Genomic DNA, 22,454 nt, shown 5'->3' on the forward strand with positions numbered 1-22,454 from the left:
GTGTTGGGAGTAACGGCGTTAAAATAAACGGCGTTACTAACGCCGTTACTTTTTTCAGTAACGAGTAATCTAACTAATTACTATGACTGTAACTATAACGCCGTTACCATTTTCGACACTCCGTTACTGCACGTTACTTTAGCAGCTGAATGAACTTTTTTTTAACTTTGCGCACACAGACAAAGAGCCCTATCATACACCCCACGCAAGGCGTGTAGCGTGGCGCGTTGCCACCCGTCAACAGTCTATTTTTAGGCCTTGCACGCGTCCTTAAAATAGCGTTGGACTTTGGAATATATTAACACCGATGGGCGTGGTGGTCTGGAAATGATGTGTGTTGAGGTAAATTTCTGGCGTGTTTCTATCTTGGCGGCGGAAAAAAGCTTAGCGCGATTGCTCACCCTGCGCTCCAAAATACTCCATCCCATCACATCTTTACCACATAAAAATAAACCACACCCAGAGCCTTCAGCAATCAACTATGAAAAAATATATATACTTAAAAATCTGCACTGTAACTATAAATTATTATTAGTTATATTTATTTCTGTCAGTTATAAGGATTTATATTTATGTTTAGTACACAGACTAAATAACTGTAACTAGGCATTCTGCTGTTTAAAAATTTCAACAGATGCTTATTCTCACTCAAATGCTAGAGTTTTGAAATGGAAAATTAAAAGAGAAAATAACTTTGACTGAACATAAATTTATTTTAGTTAACTTTGCTATTATTTAACTGAATTTCACTTTTATATCTGAAAAACAAAGCACATTGTCAATCTGGCGCGTGGTGCTGCCCGTCAATTACATAAAACTTAAAACATTTGAAATACACAGAAATATAAAGCTATATGTTAGCATTCGTTTCTTATCACCAGGGCAAATTTATTAAAATATCAAATATATTAATTCATGAATTAAAATCTCGTCCAGCGCTCTGAAATGTCAGGCATGCAAAGTGGTGCTTGGCGCAGCGGCGCGCATTGCGCGCAGAATAACCTCTGTCTTCTAAAAAAAGTTTTTATAAATAAGATCTGACAAGTATACTAAAATTAATGTTATTAAACTTACTAAAGCCAACAAATGTACTGTTAATTAAAATCAGGCAAAATGCGCTGCGCCTCTCTCTCTCTCTCTCTCTCTCTCTCTCTTTCGCAGCGCGGAGCTGAATTCAGCGCGAGGCTATAAATAATTTACAACTCAGTTCAGTTAAATAAAAATAAGTAAGGACCTGTAAGTTAATCAAATATTGTCAAATATAAAGGATAGGTTGAGGTTTTGATGAGCTGTTTTCATGATTTGAAACTGAAACTAACCGAAACTTTTATTATTCTGCGCAAAAAGCCTGTGATTGTTTTAAATGAGTTTTTTAATGGATTTAAATGAGTTTTTTTTAACGGATTGTTGTTTTTGTCCATTCTTTTGTTTTGTTTATATATACATTTATTTCTTTGAGTGTGGTTTGGTTTGTTTAATTTTTATCCCCAGACGCGTATTTGTTTTTTCCGTTTTTTTTCAGTATTACATGTCTTAGTAATTTTCTTTGGTCCTGTGGAGTTTTTCGTTTCTTATTTTTTTTTATTCGTTAGACTATATTTTTGTCAACATTTTGGGTTTATTTTTGTTTGTTATTTTTCTAAGAAACCGTGCAGCAGCAGCGCTCCTAGCCTGCTTACGCGGATAAGCCGCAGTGTGCGGCAGCAGAAATTCCGGGATGAAAACACAAAGAAATCTGGGCTAAAAACACAGAAAAAATATGGGGTGAAAAACAAAAATCCGGGATAAAAACACCAAAAATCCGGGGTGAATATGTCTTAAGGGGGCCGTGATTTTCTTTTTTTTTTTTACCTCTTTTTTTACCTCTTTTTTTAAAAACGAATATTCGAATATTCGCTTCGAATCAGTGCCGAATATCCGGAGCTCAAAAAACGCTATTCGGGCCAGCCCTAATATATACTCAAACTGAGATCTTTGAGTTGAACTAACTTATAATAACTGAGTTTAGTCTGTTGCCATTGGCAGCCTCTTTTCCATTGGCTTCTGTCACAATCTATTTGCATACTGGGTGTGCCCCCCAATTTCTGGCACTCCTCCCAGGCTAGGTTAGGTAAACTTGTAGATCATTTATTATAATTAAATGCTTGGTCTTTGTGTTGTTGGCTGTAGAACAAGCATCATTTACTGAGCTGCAGTAACTCTGTGTTCTTGCTGTGCTCTCAGTACTTTCTAATTCTTTACTGTTTTCTACCATCTACTTTTCTATGAGTATTTAAAAAAATAGTTGAATGAAACCAGAAATAAGACTAAATACAAATTCAGGAAAAAAATAAACTTTAAATATATATGTGAACTTGAAATTTATTAGGTAATCGGTTTCAACAAAAGTTTTGAGTTTAGTCAACTTATCGGGTTTTACAGCACATCGAAAATAACCAAAAAAAATCATATTAATCACTAGCTACTATTTCCTAGTAAAAAAAAATATTTAAAGATCACTTTTGCACTAATTCAGGATTATTCCTTTATATTTCACTTTAAAAGGTTAAAATTGTTCAATGCAATTTAGGTACAAATTGTGATATTAATTGTTGCAACTGAATAAGATTAGTTCAGCTTTCAATCAGTATAAAAACTCATGTTGGTCCAACAAATTATAATTGACTATTTTACGCAAAGAAGATAGCTAAACATAAAAATCATAATAAAACATGTAAATGTTCAGCTTGAATATGTCATTTTTATTTAACATAACTTTGTTCTCTGCAACCGATGTACATATTTTATTTATTTTATTTATTTAACATTATTCTATGTATATTGTGTAGTATAAACTTGGTATTAGACTTAATTTCACATGTCATAAGATTGCCAGAACTGCCTCACAGTGCAAAATAATCCATTTATAAGGCACTTGAATGTTGTGTGAATAAAAAAGGTCAAATTCTTAAGCTTCAACCTCTATACTCTGCTTAAATTTGGAAATGTCATTGTAAATTTCATATTACAACTAAAAAAAAGGCTGATTTCATGGTACCTGATGCAGTTTTCATAGCCATAAATTAGGTATGCCCTATATAAAATATAAACCACTGTATTATCAAAACTGTACACACACACACTTATACACACAGACAAAGGCTTCACTGTCTGAGATGAGGATCCTAGAGTAAAAACTGACGGATGATCATGATAAGAACTGACACAGGCTTGCAGACCCTGAGGCTAAACCCACTTGATGATAGAGAACATCCATTCTTCCATGAGCTGCAGGAAGAGGGGGTTTGGGTGGGGAGGAGAGTAGGTGAGATCAGGTGAAGACCCCCAAGGAAACAATGATAATGAGATTTCCATCGCCAAGAGGAGACGGCCCAACTTCAGCTCAAATCCTCGTCTGTCCCTAAAACCATTCTCTCTCTCTCTATCTCTCTCTTCCTCCTCTCCTGTCCTCTTCTCTCCCCTCACCTGCCTCTGTGTTACCTGTCTCATATTCAGGCTGACACCTGGAGTGTGTGGTAAGAAATAAAAGCCCACTGGACAGCAGCTGACCTTTCAATAGAAGCTCACAGCTAGCCCCATAAGACCAAACCAGAGTTATTAATATCGTTTTGCTGCACTGCTGTTTCAGTAGATATATTTCTAATATACCACAGTTCAGGTTTACACTCACATGATATATGAGACAGTATTAGGGTCACTATCATATATCGTATAGTATAGTTGTTTAAATTTCATGCACATGCATGAACACTGCAATAACTGTTTAGGATTTACTCTGCTGTGTTTTTTTTTTAAATAAATTAATACAGTAAAAAACTGTGTTCTGTTGTAAAACAAAAAAAAAACACAATGCTTCTTGGGATGCCCTATGAAAATTGCTGTGTGTACTTATAGCCCTGTGTTTCCTGTTTCTTTTGTCGGTTCTTGTACGTTTTGTGTAACACGAAATAACATGAAATAAACTATTCAGTGAGTCACTTGCCATTCCCTTTAAGAGCCAGATGCGCTCTGACTTCAAAGGTGCAGCGATTCTGCAATTCTCAGCAGAGAAAACTAACTAAACTTGATTAAAGCAGCAATGTTATTTTATTTTGTATTCACTTTATTGTTGATGTGATTAGGTGTGCGCACTGCGGCGCATCTGTTGGTGTCTACAAAACGATCTGAGGTGTACAAGTGTTGAGCACGCATGGTACACCTGCATTGCTAAGATAGCAATGAACATCTGACGGTTGACTGCTGTCAGTCAGTGAAGCACCTGTGTTTTCTATTGCCAAGACAGCAATATACCAAAAAATTTACCTGAACACACCTCACTTTTCAAACCACCACGCACATTGGCATCGATATTTCCACATGCACTATTGCTATTTAAACGGCGCAGGTGCAAGGTGTAAAAATAAACTGTTGGCAGGGTGTAAGATAGCAATGAGCATTGCGACGTGCCTTGCACAGGGTGTAAGATAGGGCACTGTGAGTTAAAAACCTTCTGTGAAGACACTGGAGGTTCTAACCTGCACATGGAAATAAACCCTATTTAATCAATTTTAACTGCAGGTCATTTACTAATGTTTTCAAGGCTCAACTTTTCACTGAACTAATTTGAATTTAATTTAAAATGCTCAGTAATTCATTACATAGTCGCTTTCATTTTTACAGTGTAGATAGATTTTCTTTTCTTTTAACAGCTGCTGTAGATTTCCCTGCAGGTCTCATTGAAGCTTTATGATAGAGTGTGTTTATGCAGGACACGGATTCGATCTCTGCAACACATTGATCCTTTTAAAGTGCAATAGTTTTCAGTCAGGTCTGAGAAGGAAATAATACAGTTTACTGGCTTATGAGACTTATGCCATTTAATATATACACTCTGCATGGAGCGTGTGTTTTCAGGATGTTTATAAGTATAGCAGAGGTGCAATAATGTCACTCAAAAAACAGCCTATTTTCTATGCTTTCTTTACCGGAAACCTGTATATACTGTCGGCTTCCTTTGTGGATCCTCTAATGGCCACAATTTCCTACATCCACAGCGTAGCATACAGTTCAGCTCAAAGCCCTGGATCAATATTAAATATACCTCAGAGTTATCTCAGCACTGCGCCACAGTTAGAGGATATGGATGCGGTATCCAGTCAATTTTAATGAGAGCTTTAACAAGAGTCAAAAACATAAAAATATCATCAGCTACTAGGGATGTGCAGTATGGAGGAAATATGGACAGAAAAGGTGAGTCCAGTTTAGCAGTTTACCTACAAGAATAGAGGTGCTGTTTTGGTACACACAAACTAAATGTGGAGCACGAGAGACGGCGCCCAGGACTGCAGGGAGTTTCTGTAAAAATGTAATTCATTTTCTTTTGTATTTCTACTGTACTTAAGTTGTTTCCCAGTGTTGTTTTCGCCTGTACTTCATTTAAAGTAAGACCTGACTGGCTGAATCCACCGTTAGCTTAGCGCGTTAGCCAAATCACCGGTTAAGCTAATCCCCCTACACTGTAAACCTGTACATGGTTGAACTCAAATTTGAGTCTGTTTTACATAAAATTAGAGATTTCTAAACAATACTCTACTATTTTGAGTTAGTTGAACATTTGTGGGCACATATATACATTTAAACTGAGATCTTTGAGTTGAACCAACTTATAATAACTGAGTTTAGTCTGTTGCCATTGGCAGCTTCTTTTCCATTGGCTTCTGTCACAATCTATTTGCATACTGGGTGTGTCCAACAGTTTCTGACTAACACTCACCATCAGTGTGCAGTGAGTCCCCCTGGGCTACCTTAGAAATTAATCAAGTTCCCCTTTAGTTGTAATAACTTGATGTTTTAATTTATGCTAACTCAAGTTTTTATTCCCCATTACTTAACTTTTTTAAGGCAACTGGTTATCTCAAAATTTTAAAGTAAATTAATCTTAAAAATCTGATCAAACTGGCTGCCTTAAAAAAGTTAAGTAAACTCAACCTATCTGTTCTTACTGTGTATAAGAAATAAAGCTAAATCAATTTTCCCTTTAGTTGTAATAACTCGATGTTCTAAGTTATGCTAGCTTAAGTTTTTACTGAAATCTACTATCTTGTAGCCGAGGTGGTTACAAAAGTCAAAGTTTTTAAAGTGGTCAGAGAGGAAACTGTAATCTGTCAAACTGTAAACTGTCAAAAATGATGACATATTAGCATATTGTATTTAAGTTGAAAAATTGATTACATTTCATAACAAACTCAATCTGTTAGCTGTTCATCAGTAGATTAAGAGATTTCAATAAAAACATAATTGAAACTACTAGGGGTGGGCGATATGGCCCTAAAATAATATCACAATATTTCATGGTATATTCGCGATAACGATACTCTTGGCGATATGACAAAACATACACTATACACTGCAAAAAAAAAATAAAAAAATACTTTATTATTACATACAATATAATATTGCACACCCCTAAAAGAGATATTAAAAAATACAAGAATTTTACCAGATTTTTTAACAGAAGTCAATGATCCAGAATGTCATGATACTAATAATAATGCTAATAATGCACTCCAAATATCTCCATATATCCAATATTGGATAGATATAATCTGTCTCTAGTAGATATATAATGGAAAATGGGATGGGTGATATGGCACGATATTTTAGGGCATAATATCGTTCACGATATTTAAAAATGTTGACGATATTATCGTGTATGATACGATATGGCACACCCCTACAAACTACACTGATATACTAAATAAAATGTTTACTAGTTAACTCTACTTTTACACTGCATTCCACACTATAATTATTTTTCTCCCTCCCCCAAAAAATACATGGAAGTACAAGCAGATATCAGATTGACAAAGAAACACAGACACACAGGTCTATCTTCAGCAGTAAGCTATCTTCTCATAGCAGCTCTGAAGAAGCATATTCTACTCACTCCACATAAACCACCAGCCACTTAACTGTCAGCACTTAACCGACGCTTTCAGCCCAAAACGACATAAATTAACCAACTGCAGGACACAGCGTCTACAGGAACCTGCCTCAGGCTACAGTGGCTACAGCCATCAGCAGGGATTGAACCCACAACCTCCCGAGTCTGAGCTCAAGTTCTCCAATCAGAAGACTACTACAGTGGATGCCCTGAGGCTAGACTGTCTCTGCAGTCTCCATCCCTGAGTGGAAAGTCTCCAGGGAGTCATTTCCTCATTATAAAGCCAGAGGGAAAGAGAGAGAGAGAGAGTGTAGAGTGTAGAATGAGAGAAAGACTAGAGTTCAAGCTGACTTTAGACCTTAGAAGTGTGTAGTAATTACTGCCTCTTTTCAGTACTTTAAAAAGAAACATAATCACATAAATACATAAACAACTGCAGTTATGTGATAAATCATATTTACTGTACATACAATTTACATTATCTACTAAAGATTTTAGCTGCTGGATTTCAAGTCATAAAGATAGATTAAAGGATCAAACTGTGGATGGTCACTGGACACTATTGGAAACACATACTTAGTGCGTCCACTTACTGGCCACTTTAGTCGAAACACTTACTTAGTTCTTCCACTCACTGGCCACTTTATTGAAAACACCTGCTCAGCGCTTCCACTTACTGGCCATTTTATTGGAAACACCTGCTAGGCGCTTTCACTCACTGGCCACTTTTTTGGAAACACCTGCTTAGGGCTTCCACACACTGGCCACTTAATTGGAAACATCTGCTAAGCGCTTCCCTTTACTGGCCACTTTATTGGAAACACCTGCTTAGCGCTTCAACTCACTGGCCACTTTATTGGAAACACCTGCTTAGCGCTTCCACTCACTGGCCACTTTGTTGAAAAGACATTCTCAGTGCTTCCACTCACTGGCCACTTTATTGGAAACACTTGCTTAGCGCTTCCACTCACTGGCCACTTTATTGGAAACACCTGCTTAGCGCTTCCACTCACTGGCCACTTTATTGGAAACACATGCTCAGTGCCTCCACTCATTGGCCACTTTATCGGAAACCCCTCTTTAATGCTTCCACTCACTGGACACTTTATTGGAAACACCTACTTAGTGTGACTACTCACCAGACTCACTGGCCACTTTTTTGGAAACACCTGCTTAGCGCTTTCACTCACTGGCCACTTTATTGGAAACACCTGCTTAGCGCTTCCACTCACTGGCCACTTTATTGGAAACATGCTCAGTGCTTCCACTCACTGGCCACTTTATTGGAAACACTTGCTTAGCGCTTCCACTCACTGGCCACTTTATTGGAAACACCTGCTTAGCGCCTTCACTCATAGGCCACTTTATTGGAAATACTTGCGTAGTACTTCCACTCACTGGCCACTTTTTTGAAAACACCTGCTTAGTGCCTTCACTCACTGGCCATTTTATTGGAAACACCTGCTTAGTGCTTTAACTCACTGGCCACTTTTTTGGAAACACCTGCTCAGCGCTTCCACTCACTGGCCACTTTATTGGAAACAACTGCTCAGTGCTTTCACTCACTGGCCACTTTATTGGAAACACATGCTCAGCGCTTCCACTCACTGGCCTTTTTATTGGAAACACCTGCTTAGTGTTTCCACCCACTGAACATTTTTTTTAAAATATTAACTTCATAGGTTAGGCATACAAAATTAAATGAAATTTAAAATGTTTCCTTCACACAAAAACAAGACTGCATTCCATCAGATTTGATCAAATTATCTGGAGAAAAAGAGATTTTTATCTAGTGTTCTTGGCTGATAGTCTAGAATCTGAACTTTGTACACAATGCCAACACATGCTTTCAGGAAAGGCCCATTAACGCTGAGTTTGTTTTATTTTGGACGTAAAAATGCTTATATTACCGTAGTAGAACCTTCACACCATTGTTTTAGTCAAGACCACTAGAGCAGAGTCTGAGCCAAGGTCAAGGCCAAGATACAAACAATAAAACAAAAATATATATTTGTAATTAATTGCACATAATCCTACATCAGTATTTTTTACAAAAATATTATAATGATTAAAGTTTGTGATTCTCCAGTTTGTAACAGAAGTTAATGATTCAATATGTTGGAATACTAATAATGCCTAAACATATACCTTAATGGCCCATATAGCCCTAAAATAACATTACAATATTTTCGTGATAATGATATTTTAAAACATGAAGCTGAATGAAGATGTTTGAAACAAACAATCTCAGACTATCACTCTTAAATACTTGAGCTTCTAATTAATGTTACCTCAGATGAATGCATCGGTCCATCTCATCCTGAGACCGAGACACAACAAGACGAGACGGGAGAGTGTTTGTTTATGGTCTTGAGGCTGTTTTTGAGACAGAGACCGTGTTCTACAACATTATATATGATTATAACGTTTTTTTGTTTTTTTTTGCCAAGAAACTTCACAGGCCCACTTTTTTTTCCTTTTCTCTGCTCCATGTTTGCTTTCTGCTCTCTTTTTTCTTACTTCTTTAATTCCCCTCCTCCACACGAGGGCTCATTAGTGCAGGAAGCTCTAGTTTGTGGTTAGTTTCGGACACGAAAAGACCTAGAATGCACTGAAACTTGAAACTTGATGTGTTTTTTTTTTTTTTTCAAAAAAAAACTGTACTCGGTATGAAAGGGTCTTAACTCTGAACTTCTAAAGGTTAAAGCATATTTCGTCCTCAGCAGGCCAGAAGCCTTTTCAACCATGACACAAAAACATGCTCTTCGCTAACAAGGCCTGCCGGCTGGCGTCCGTCCACTCTGGGACTGACCGCATCACAATCACAGCCATCAAGGGTTCAGGGGGACTCTAGGGGGAGGAAAGGGGGGGGGGACGCACAGAGCATCAGGGAAAAGGGTCGATAGCCGCGGTCGTTACAGCTACCTTCTGTCCGGACGGTGAACGGAGAGTCGGTGAGACGCTTGGCCGAGAACTGACCGCCCAGGGAGGTCATTAAAAAACACAGACTGAAGAAACCAATCCCCACCACAAAGATCCTGAAAAACAGAGAGAGAGAGAGAGCAGCAGAGGAAAGAGTAGAAAAGTAGAAAGAAGTAGAAGAAGAAAAGAGCAAGAAGAAAAGAAGTTACATTTAGCCTGCAGGAATGTAACTTCTCATACATGCAATACATGCAATTAAGACTTAATAAAGCACAGGAAGCAAGAACTGGAGAATATTATCGTAGTAAAATACTGAGAAGACAATTAATGACATATAATAGCATGCAAAAATCTTGCCACTCCCACCCTAACACCTAAATATCGATATCAGTCAACAAAAAAATAAATAAAATAAAACAAAAAACATTGGACCAACCTAAAAAAATCATCTAATTTGTTACACCTAAATATATATTCAGGAGTGATCTGATGTGATGTCATAACCTCTGAAATGAAGTAAAAAATATGATTTGAGTTAAAGAATTTATTTTAAGTTATTTATAGGAAAAGGATTCAGGCAAACTGAGAAAAACAGGTTTGAACTAGAAATCATAAGTTTTCATTAGACCAAAAATGCACTTTAAATTAATGACATGATTGTCACTCTTCTTTCAGTGTAGAAGTGAAAGATAAAACATTCCTTCAACATTTAAGCAACATTTGAGTGTTACAATAAAAAGCAAGGAAAAAAGAGCCTTCCAAAATGTGGACTTTCACATAGATCTGAGCTCTTAGATAACACACTAAAAATGGAGAACTGTGAACTTAGAAAATTGTAACTTGATCTAACAGGAATACAATTCTGGTGGTATTTAAGTTGAACTAACTTCATTAATTTAAGTATTTGATCAGTTAGATTCTACCCTGTTCTCATTCATAATATTGCATTACTTCAACTACTACTCAAATACACCTTTTACAATGTATTCTGTAGTGATACAAATAAATGTATTTAAGGTGTATGATAATAAATAATAGGGATGCACCAAATGTTTGGGTCAATTTTAACATTTATTTCTTCATTTTTCTGACTATTTGGTACTAAATTGAAAAATCGAAAATTGGACGTAATCTATTTTGTAACAAAAATCAGATAATGCAACTTTTGTATAAAATAGAAAAAAGTACTGAAAAATGGCAGAAATGAAAAACGTGAAAATTGGAAAAATGGATAAAACTCCATTTCTTTCTTACTAAGCCAAATGGACAAAGTGAAATAATAAAATAAAGTTTTACACCCAATATTCTACGTTCTAATTTAGCCTTTAACGATCAGAAAATTTAGTTTGCAACCAAAAAAATATATACAGAATTGCCCTGCTGAGGTAAATGTATGGTTTATCTGCTTTGATATAAAAAATGTAAGTGTTCAATATTTTTTTTAATTAGTTGTTTGGTATTTGTCCTTTAATTTATTATTTACATTATATACACATTTTATAAATGATTACATTTATTTAATTAATTAAATTATTTAACAAAAATCTACATATCTCCAAAAAAAATACATATTCAGTGCATTTTGTTTTGGTTTTGTTTTCATCAAAAGAATCAATTAATGTCTAATAAATATATAAAAAAATAAATACAATGTACTTATATAACACTTTTAACAACTCATGTTGCAAAGAAGATTTACAGAAAAATATATATATTGTAGAATCTGCACCTTCCCTCTTTTATAACAGCAGCAGCGCATATAGATGAACTTTCAAGATGAAGATAAGCATCGCGGCTCGGAAAAAGAGAAATTGTGACAAGATAAAAGACAGATCAAAGAAGAAGACACATATTTTGTTTCCATCATCTGTGTAACGCCATCTGCCTCTGCGTTATAATAATCCTAACAGCCAGAGTTATATCCCTCCCATCATAATCCAAGGGCTCTGTGAAGGGCACCTCTGAGATTATTACTTAACCAGAATCATCTGCTTTCAGACACACACATGAAGCTGCGGCCAAGCCCGGGCTGCAGGCTGCAGTACAGGACAAATGACATGACTGACGATGCCAGGGGCACTGAACCTGAACATCATCACTGGACACATTTCAGTTTCACTGACCCGAAAAATATAAATATGCTGTATGTATAATTTTTATTTGTTCAAACCTGCTTTTTCAGGGCATCATCTGAAATTTAATGCATTAATAAAAGAGTGAAGAGTCGTTTTCACCCACTTTGCTGTACACTGATAAAAATTATTTATTGTCTCAACTTAACTTATGATTTGACTCAGTTAAAGCTGATGTCTGTAAGTTTTGGGATTTAGGGCCCTCTCTGGTGAGAGTGGGTAATTGCACCAAGCATGCGGAAGAATCATTTTAAACTGGGCGGATGTGATGCGGTCTCCTTTCAGAGCGGATGAATCCGATTCCAGGTTATGTTCAGTCAGAGAGAGAAAGACCAAGCACGCTTTGATTTAACTATGGGTGAATGAGCTACTGAAGTCTGAGTTTCCTCTTCTGAAGTCTCCATTGCTCCACCAGCTGCTCGCATTCAGTAAAACTGAGCCGGATCCTCTTTTAGAGGCCGTACGTGTGACGTAAATACGTAAAGACGTGTCACGTTGCCAGAAGAACAACCGTGAAAAGCAACCCAACACCCCAGGTTTTAGAATAAATATATTAGTCTTAGCAGGGATGGTCGTTTCAGCACACTGGTAACATTAAACACAATATTCTGTCCTTCCTTCACTCAGAAATGCTTTTGCTTTCAGCTTAGAAACAAAATAATACGGACTGCCGCTTTAGGTTTATTCAACTTAGTCAAAGCTAGATGATAACTTGATTCAGTTAAGTTTACTCAACTGTGTTTTGTTCACACAACAGTAGTTTGATTAACTCAACTGCTTTTTTTCAAGTATTGTGGACTTTAGCTGATTAAAACACTTTGGTCTTCTCAACTCATTTAGCACATTTTTAAAGAACTGACACTACTGACAACATAATACTGTAGCTGCAAGCCAGCATACTGTGATAAATATGAACTCAGAATAAAGATGACTTGCTCTTACAGCCTACAACACAGAGGCCTGACTATTAATACACATTTTATATTAATGCATGTTTAGGTTTAGGTAGCTTTGGGCAACAGACAACACAAAGATGGTAAGTAAGGGAGAGGCCACACCCAATATGTAAATATATGGTGCCAGGAGCCTATGGGAAAGCTGTTTGAACCAACACTGTAGAAAGAGCATTGACACGTGTAGTAACTAAAAGTTGGTTGAAATTCTTGTATTTTTAATATCTCAGTAAGGGGTGTGCCATATAATTTCGTATGCAGTAATAAAGTGTAATTGTCATTTTGTTGCAGTAGTGTGTATTCTCAGTGTTTTGCCATATCGCTAAGAGTATCGTTATCCCGAAAAAACACCATGAAATATCGTGATATTATTTTAGGACCATATCGCCCACCCCGAGTAACATCCATAATATCCAACATAGACTTGCATCATCTAGATGATGATTGCTGCTGCTGCTGCTAACCTTATCTTAAGATCTTTTTATCTCTAACTTCCAGTATGTTATGTGTTCCAGTGTTAAGTTAAGAACATTCGCCTCACAGCTCCACCACACAAGTCTTGGCTGACTCACCGCATTAAGGATGAGAAATTAAAAAAAAAGACATAAATTAGATTTTTTTTTACAAATTATTAATTTAAAGGGTAAAGGACACCATTCAAAGTAGAGCTGACCTACAAGTTAAAGGCTAAATTACCAGACTGGCTCCTCTCAGCCTACATCGAGAAGTTTGTCAAGAGTGTGTCAAATATCGGAGCTTCACTTGATCCTTCCTCTTTTTACCATTTAGAAGCGTTCAAAGGCTTAGCTTAGCTGTGTGAGGAGATTATATCCTCTCTAATTAATGGATTTAAAGTAAACGCTTTGGTCTTCTGCTTGGCTCAGAGCGAAGATCCGTTATCTCCTAATTGGTTTTCCGGGCTTATGAGTATCAGATTCTGTGCGGATTGGCTATGGCTGGGGAGGGAGGAGAAGGCGACTTTGGGAGGATTTCCAAGAACTTTAGCCAGCATACTTCTTGGATGAGAATAATGGATGAAGAGATCATTTATCATTTGACTCAGTCAGGAATTTGGTCCAAACTTTTGGACTTCGCAGTTTAATCCAAACCAAAATAGCAGGTGTGAAAAGTGCTGTGAACAGCAGTCTGAGACTATGAGAAGAGGTGGTCTCGCTTCAGATTAACTGAACCATGGTCCAGTTCATCGGCAGGGTGAAAGCACTTTTCTAGACGGTGGGACTTTCGGACCAGTTACAGAAAGTTGAGGCAGACTATCGTCACTCATTCAGTTATAGAGGAAGCAAAAGAACCCGTGCTGTGCTGATGCACATTTATAATGCAGCAGAATAAGCACAAACGAGTTAGCTTGTAATTGCTGTATCTACTGTAACTGTAGATTATTCCTATTCATAAACATGTTGTGCTGATTCTGCTGCATGATGCACATGCACTCGAAGAAAAATCCAACTCTGACTCAGACTCTGGTCTGAATTTTTTTAGATCTAAAAAACACCCATAATGCAGCTTCTACGCTCTGAAAATTGAAGGTGCCTAAGTCAACCAAAAAGGGTTCGTTTGAGTGAAGCTACAATTTCGAGTGTATTGTGGGTACAGTGGATGTATTTACAGTGGATTTGGGACACAGCCCTTATTTATGTTTAACATGACATGGTATAGTATTTTGAGACATGGGACAAAGAAAGAGATGGAGAACTACCTTTCACCACTCTAATCTACACAATTCAAAGAACGCTCTCGATACAATAAATATATAGTTATGATACAGACCTGATGGCTTCTAATCTGCACTATTTTGCGTATTGTTAAGATACAGCAGATGCAGATTTGGGACACAGCCCTGATGGATACTATTTATCATAACTCTAATCAGCACTTGTTGGAAGTATACTGTAGATACTAGTTTGGGATTTGGAACGCAGCCAAAACTGTCTCTAATCTGTCCTATTTTGAGAATACTGCAGATAAGAAAGATGTAGATTTGGGACCAAGCCTTGATGGCCTCTAATCTGCACTATTTTGAGTATTCTATATATCCAGCAGATGTAGATTTTAGACCCAGGCCTGATGGATACTACTTTTTTACTCTAACCAGCACTTTTTTAAAGTATACTGAAGAAAAAAATTGTGTGTTTGGAACACAGCCATGATTGTCTGTAATCTGCCCTATTTTGAGAGTACTGTAGATAAAAAAAGATGTAGATTTGGGACCTAGCACTGATGACTTTTTGAGTATTCTAAAGATAAAGCAGATGTAGATTTGAGACAAAGCCCTGATGGATATTAAATTTTGTCACTCTAATCAGCACATTTTTGAAATATATAAAAACACTAGTTGTGGGTTTGGAACGCAGCCATGATTATCTCTAATCTGCACTATTTTGAGTATTCTAAAGATACAGATGATGTAGATTTGGGACACAGCCCTCATGGATATTATGTTTTATCTGTCTAATTAGCACTTTTTTTAAATAAACAAAGACACTAGACGTGAATTTGGAACACCACCATGACTGTCTCTAATCTGTCCCATTTTGAGAATACTGTGGAATACAGTAGACGTAGATTTGGAACGCAGCATTGATGGACTTCTAACCTGCATTATTCTGAGAATACTATAGACAAAGTACCGTAGATGTAAACTGAGAAACAGACTTAATGGAGTTTGGTCTGGACTATTTCGAGTATTTTGTAAATACTCTAGATATAAATTGGGACACAGCCATCATTGACTGTAATCTGCTTTATTTAGAGAATACTGTAGATACAGTAGATGTAGATTTTATACAACACTTATGACTGTATCTTGAGCAAATTTGTGACATTGCGCTGTCTGTTGTAAGAGGGCTTCAGAATCCACAAGGGCGCGAGTGCACACTAGAGACTGAGTCGGCGTGTAAGAGCAGGAAAGGCTGAAAAATGTGTGGTGAGGTACAGGCTGAGGAGGTTCCTCTTCCCTGTGTGTCTCACGGGAGGCGAGATCAGCAGACCGTAAAGTGCTGCTGGCGGGACAGACGTGTTTTTTTGGTCTTCCATCCTCTGGCCGTGTGTGTGTGTGAGTGTGTGTGTGTGAGTGTGTGAGAGAGAAAGACTCTGGGACAAACGTGTCTCAGGTGCTGATTGATGGCTCAGCCAAACCCACAGCAGGGGAAATGAAGCCTGCGTGAAAGTGACGGCTTGTTCTCAACCCCTCTGACCACATGCAGACATTTATTTCCAGTCATTATTGGATACATATTAGCAATATTGGCATTGAGCATCCCACCTGCTCTGTATTTCACTGCTGTATAATGATTGCATGCTGTAAACTGTGTGGCACTGCATAGCTTGTGTAAAATGTGCACTGAGTGGCCTATTTTGTTTTGCATTGTTACATTGGTTTATCCTGCATTTTACTACAGTATGCACTGTGTGTACACTTTATATGATATGGATTGTAGACTGCAAACTCTCTGTAGTATAATCTTGACTAGCACAGGGTATGTTTATTTTTTTCTGAATGACCAGCTAGTCTTAAGCTGAATTATTACTATTTATTATTAATTATTTATATTTTGTGATCGATTGTGAAGGAACTCTACTGCCTTCAAATATCATAGGGAATTGTCTTGCAATTTATACAGCTCTGGAAAAAAATAAGAAATGAGTTTCTTTAATTTTACCAAATTAAAAACCTCTGGAACCTAAACAAAAGGAAGATGGATGATCACAAGCCATCAAACCAAGCTGAACTGCTTGAATTTTTGCACCAGGAGCGGCATAAAGTTACCCAAAAGCAGTGTGTAAGACTGGTGGAGAAGAACATGCCAAGATGCATGAAAACTGTGATTAAAACCAGGGTTATTCTACCTGATCTAAACCCTAAATTGTGATTTGGGATGAGCTGGAGCTTCACAGCGTGAAGAAAAAGCAGTAACTTTTGTTCAGCACCTCCAGAAACTCCTTTAAGATGCTGAGAAAACTATTCCTGGTGACTTTCCCCACATGAAGCCAATATTAATATTAATTTTACAATATAAAAAAACTTCAAAAGAAAGAAAACACATTGAATGAGAGGAGGTGTGTTCAAACTTTTGACTGGTGCTGCACTTTCAGTTGCATTGCACAATATGATGTATTGCATACTTTGTATTGCATTGCACTACAATATGTGCTATATCGTCGCTGTCCAATGAAAAACAAGTATCTGCATTTTTGTCGATTTTTAGTTTACTACATAATTTGAACACACATACTGAGCTCTTATATTGTGCTACAATTTCTTGATAAATGAACCAATAGAAATACTTAAAAATGACCAGAAATAAACTCTTTTTACATAGACTCCCATTATAAGTTTATAAGGTTTTTTTCTTTCTCCACTGCCACACACCTTAATTACACTTTGGGCGAGCGTTTTCACGGAGATCCACGTAAACACAACAGTGAAAATGGAGGAGCTACTAAACGCAGTGTCATGTGACCAAGAAAGCCAAAAAACTCACTGGTCCTCCTGTTTATCAGTTGCAGTCCAGATGCAAGAGTTTTATCACTGAGTTGAAGTGTAAAATATTTTTCACAGACGTACCCCTGAGAAACTAATCCTGTCCGGATAGGGCTATAATTGCATTGCACAAACTAGTGCATTGCACGCTGTGGAGGAAATTTATCGCAACTCAGTAGCCAAATTTCCTCCGCAACACTTTGTATTGCACTGGGCTGCATTATACATACTCTTAATTGCATTGCACAAAATAGTGTATTGCATACTATGTTCTACGTACTCTTGATTGCAAAGCACACTCTGGGTTATTGCATTGTGTTCTACACACTTTTAAATGCAATGCACATACTGAAATCTGTGGTCCTCCGGTAATTTTAGTCCCGTCCGGGCGCACATCTCTGAGTTTCGTCAGCTCACGTTTAATAAGATATTATAAGCTATTTGTCCACTGCTGCGCACTGTAATTACACTTAGGCATACGTTTCCACGGAGATCCACAGAAACACAACAGCGTGCAAATGGAGGAGCTACTGAACACAATGTCATGTGACCGAGAAAGCCAAAAAACTCACTGGTCCTCTTGTTTTTTCAATTCAGTCCGGATGCAAGAGTTTAATCAGAGTTTTATCGTCCAGATAGGGCTTTAATTAAACAAAGTGCATTGCACACTTTGTTTTGCATGACACTGTAGTGTTTTCTATATACTCTTAATTGCAATGCACAACTAGTGTATTGTAAACTCTGTATTGTACCGGGCTGCACTGTGTTCTTATACTAACAGTTGCATTGCACAAACTAGTGTATTGCATACTGGGTATTGCATTGCTCTGTGCTGTACTGTTCTAACTACATACTCTCAGTTGCATTGCACAAAATTATTAATTGCATGCTTTAATGTATTGCACTGCACTGATTTACTCTATAGGCTGTTCACACACTCTCTACACTGCACTGTACCCTATTTTCATGGACCTAAACTTGCCCCAGTCACTGAATCTCTGGCAATTGTCTTTACCCCTGTCTCTAGTCGCTGCTGTCCAACATCTGGTCGCGTAGCTCGTGCTCACCTGAACGGTTTGAACGTCAGCAGGCATCTTCTGACCATTATTCCCACCGTCTGTGTTCACCACCAGCGACAAAACCCAGCGGACATGATGCTGCTGCTGCTGCTGCTGCCTCGCGCTCCTCAAACGGCTGATCACTGATCAGCGCATATCATCCATATCAGTGTAAGTTAGGCGCTCGCGATGCTCTTCCTGCCCCCGTCTTTTCCCTCCTTCCCTACACAGCGCTGCAGCAGCTCGCGCGCATCCTCAGCGGATCTGTTGATTTCATCCGGTCAGTCGCGTGCACCACAACTCCGCGCGCACACGAGAGCAACTTCCCTCCAAACAGGCGCGAGGACGAGGATCCCGTCCACTACGTACCCATCTCCGAACCTCCAGCTCAGATGCGACTAGACCACGCCCACGCGCGTCGGGATTGGCTCGTGGTGTCAAGGGTCCCGCTACTGGATTGGCTGGGAGTTCTGTTTGGTTTTATTAGGTCTCATGTTTGTTTTATAGCTCATTCTACACTGTAATCAAATGCTGTATTTTTTACAGTAAAATAATACATTGAATAACTATTCTAGAGATGTTTTATTGTAAAACTGTAGAGCGCATTACATTCTGGGAATACCTATAACAACAGCTGCCACCTGTATATTTAACAGTAACATTTGAAGGGAAAACTGGCAGCTATATTTTTGTTTTGCAATTTTTAATCCATTTTTTCCACAGTTCCTACGGCCAATTACCGAAACTGCTTATTAGGACTCCCCTCATCACTAGTGATGCCCCAACACAAGGAGGGTGAAGACTAGTACATGCCTCCTCCAACACATGAGAAGTTAGACTCCGCCACTTTTCAAAATGCTTTTTTCGCTCGGAGGAAAGCGCAGTGACACAGTTCCGATACATCAGCTCACAGACGCCTTGTGCTGATCGACATCACCCAAACAGTTGTGTAATTGGCCTTGTAAACTGGGAAGAAATGGGATGAAAACTAGCAATAAGAACAAAACTTGCCCAACAAGGTCCAGCTTACTTATTTAAGTTTATTGCAATGAATAAAATCAGTTGTTTTTACTCAACGTATGCATACTGTAGTTGTTTTATAGTTAACATTCTAAACTAAAGAGGCACCACTAAAAAAATTACATCAATCCTAACATAACATAACTCTTAATGAGATGCAGTAGATGAAAAAACTTACATTGATAGCATTTTCTCAAAATCATTAATTCACAAAAACAGCTACAAAGTGAACAGTATTGAGTGAACAGAAACCAGAACAGAAACCAACAAATTAACCACAATATATGAACAACAGGTTAACCAAAGGTAGCCTGGGGGAATCACTACACACTGATGGTGAGTGTCAGAAACTGGGGGACACACCCACTATGCAAATAGATTGTGCCAGAAGCCAATGGAAAAGAAGCTGCCAATGGCAACAGACTAAACTCAGCTATAATTAGTTGGCTCAACTCAAGATCTTCTGTATGAGTGTCTATATGCCCACAAATGTTCAATTAACTCAAAATAGTTGAGTAATGTTTAGAAATATCCAATTTTATGTAAAACAGGATTAATTAATTTGAGTTCAAACTAGTGTATAGACTGTAAAGAGTATATAGAACATATAGAATCTACTGCATACATTTGAATCAAGAGTTTACTCCATATTTTGAGTAAATATTACCTAACTTGAGCAGCTGAGACACAGTACAAAAAAATCTTTCTAAGTATGTTACACAAAAGTTACATCTTTTATTTGCATAATAAGTGTTCCTCCCACCCCTTACTTACCATCAGTGTGAACTCGTGCCTACCAGAGCTATATCAATCATATGGTTCCTAATGTTTCATCTGTTTACATTATTGTAAACATTACAAATAAAGTAGCCTTTTCCTTTGCTGTGAAACATGGTTTCATGCTGATGGAGGACTGCAATGCAGTAACTTTGCAGTTCAGCTAAGAGCGGTACTTTCATTTAGTGTAAAATAATTTATAGCGTATGGGTAGCTACAGTTAACCTCAGTTAAAACTGAAGAACTGAAATGTTTAAAGTACATATTGTAATTGTAAAGAATAATTGCAGTGTTATATTACATTTATTTGTGCAAACCTAATGAATTGAGACAAACTAAAATACATAACACTTCTTAGTCAGTACACAAAAGTTCCATCTGTCTTATTGACCCCTGACATGCTTTATTTGTATAATGGGTGTTGCCTTCCACCCCTAACTCCCCATCAGTGTAGTCCCTTGTGTATGAGGCTAACCTTCTCTTGGTTGCGCTGATGGCCATAAAAGCTTTTTTTTTTATTTTATTTTGTTTATTGTGTGGTATTAATATTTATGTTCATGGCAGATGTAATTTTACAGTGATTTGGCAACTAAATGCTACTAACAAAACATGGTTGTTATAAGAGTAAGTTATCTTGTGTATTTTTTGAGCTAAATCTTAGAAAGCTCTAATACTCTGTACACAGCAAATTTCTGGAGTTAAACGAAAATGTGTGAAAGTGTTAAACTGTGTGAGTTTATTCTCCAACTTAAACTACAAGTTGAGTTGAGGGGAACTCTTTGGTGGTGTAGTATTTCAGAGTTTATTCCAGGGTGTTGAGTAGCGTGACTGAACTCTCTAATAGGCGTGTCCTACAATCCTAGCTTACCATCAGTGTGAAGTCTTGCCCACCAGGGCTCCTTCCATGGAGTATTTTTTGTTGTTTTATATAATGGTTGTTTGCCTAGTTGATGTGATGTTGTCTGTAAGAGCAAGTTACCATCTTCTGCACTGTTAAGTATGTCAAAGTGCTGGCAATGTACTGAGAACTGCTATTTAAAACTCAGTTACAGTAAGTTATAATGTGTTTTTTTTTTGTACTTTAATGGTTAACGCTGTGAAGGGGTTTGTTAAAATATGCATTTTAATGTAGACGGGACAAATGTTTGAACTCCCACAGCAGTTCAGATTTAACTCCTGAACAGAGTTACTGTAACTCTTTTATAGAGTGTATTCAATGGTCAGGCATATACACTTAAAATTAGTTGATATTAACTCTCAGGAAGTTTATTCCAAAAAAACAGAATTTGCTGTAAAGTTTCTTATTTTAATGTTTATTTATGTATGTGCTTGATTGTTTTTTTTTTTCTAAATTATTTTTAGTGTAATTATATCTGTTTTGTTTTCTTGCATTATAATTGTCACATCTGTGTATCCTATTCTATCATAATAAACAAAGGGTCTGTGTTCTAGACAGAGATTAAGCCTAGACTATATATTTTCCTTTTAATGGAAAAATCTATATTGCAAATTCTGTATGTAGTCCAAGACAATGCTTAATCTCTGTCTGGGAAACTGCCCCAAAATGTTTTTTTTTTTGTTTGTTTGTTTTTTTCATATTTTTTTTTAAATATTTTTTATTTATTTATTTTTTTGAGAGTTTCAGCACCATGGACAGCCACCGACTCAAACGGGCGTGAAACTGCGGCCCCAAGCGGCGAAGAGCAGGTAATACATGCTTCCCCAAAGTGTATTATTATTTCTGTTTAATCTGTGTAGAAAATCGCAGATTTAATAGGATATTACAAAAAAAAGCAGTCAGTGCTTTTACCCTGAAGGGCTTCAAGTGTAGCAAATCCATGCAGTTTATGAAAGTTTGACCCAGTGCTGTCAGCAGAACTCATTCTGGTGCAAAATGAACTGCTGATGTTAGTGGGAGGCTATGAGCTGAGTTATTAGCTCCACAACACAGCAATAACTCCAGCAGGATGAAAGAACACAACAGAGCTTTAGAACACTAACAATACCGGACCTGCTGCAAATTTACCAGAGCTGAGGGAAAAAATACAACGTGGTTTATAAGAGTTACGGTATCCAACTGACAGAGAAGACTGACAGAACCTTCAGAAGATTAAAATTATAGAATCTCCAACATCTCGTAAGGGTGGACCCTGCTACTGAAGACCTGAT

General features: G+C 37.4%; 1 protein-coding gene across 1 annotated transcript in view; it reads right to left on the reverse strand.

Moving 5' to 3' along the window:
• Positions 1-18,858, reverse strand: part of LOC103031728 (alpha-1,6-mannosylglycoprotein 6-beta-N-acetylglucosaminyltransferase B) — a 240,802-nt gene extending 221,944 nt beyond the window's left edge. The window contains exons 1-2 of the mRNA XM_022664078.2: positions 18,498-18,858; positions 9,848-9,960 (exon numbers count right to left, since the gene is read on the reverse strand). Coding sequence (XP_022519799.2) covers positions 9,848-9,960; positions 18,498-18,535 — 151 coding nt within the window. The 5' untranslated portion in view covers positions 18,536-18,858. The remainder of the gene's footprint in view (positions 1-9,847; positions 9,961-18,497) is intronic.
• Between the last annotated feature and the right edge of the window lie 3,596 nt (positions 18,859-22,454).

The sequence above is a fragment of the Astyanax mexicanus genome, chromosome 5, assembly GCF_023375975.1.
Source record: "Astyanax mexicanus isolate ESR-SI-001 chromosome 5, AstMex3_surface, whole genome shotgun sequence".
Classification (NCBI taxonomy): domain Eukaryota; kingdom Metazoa; phylum Chordata; class Actinopteri; order Characiformes; family Acestrorhamphidae; genus Astyanax; species Astyanax mexicanus.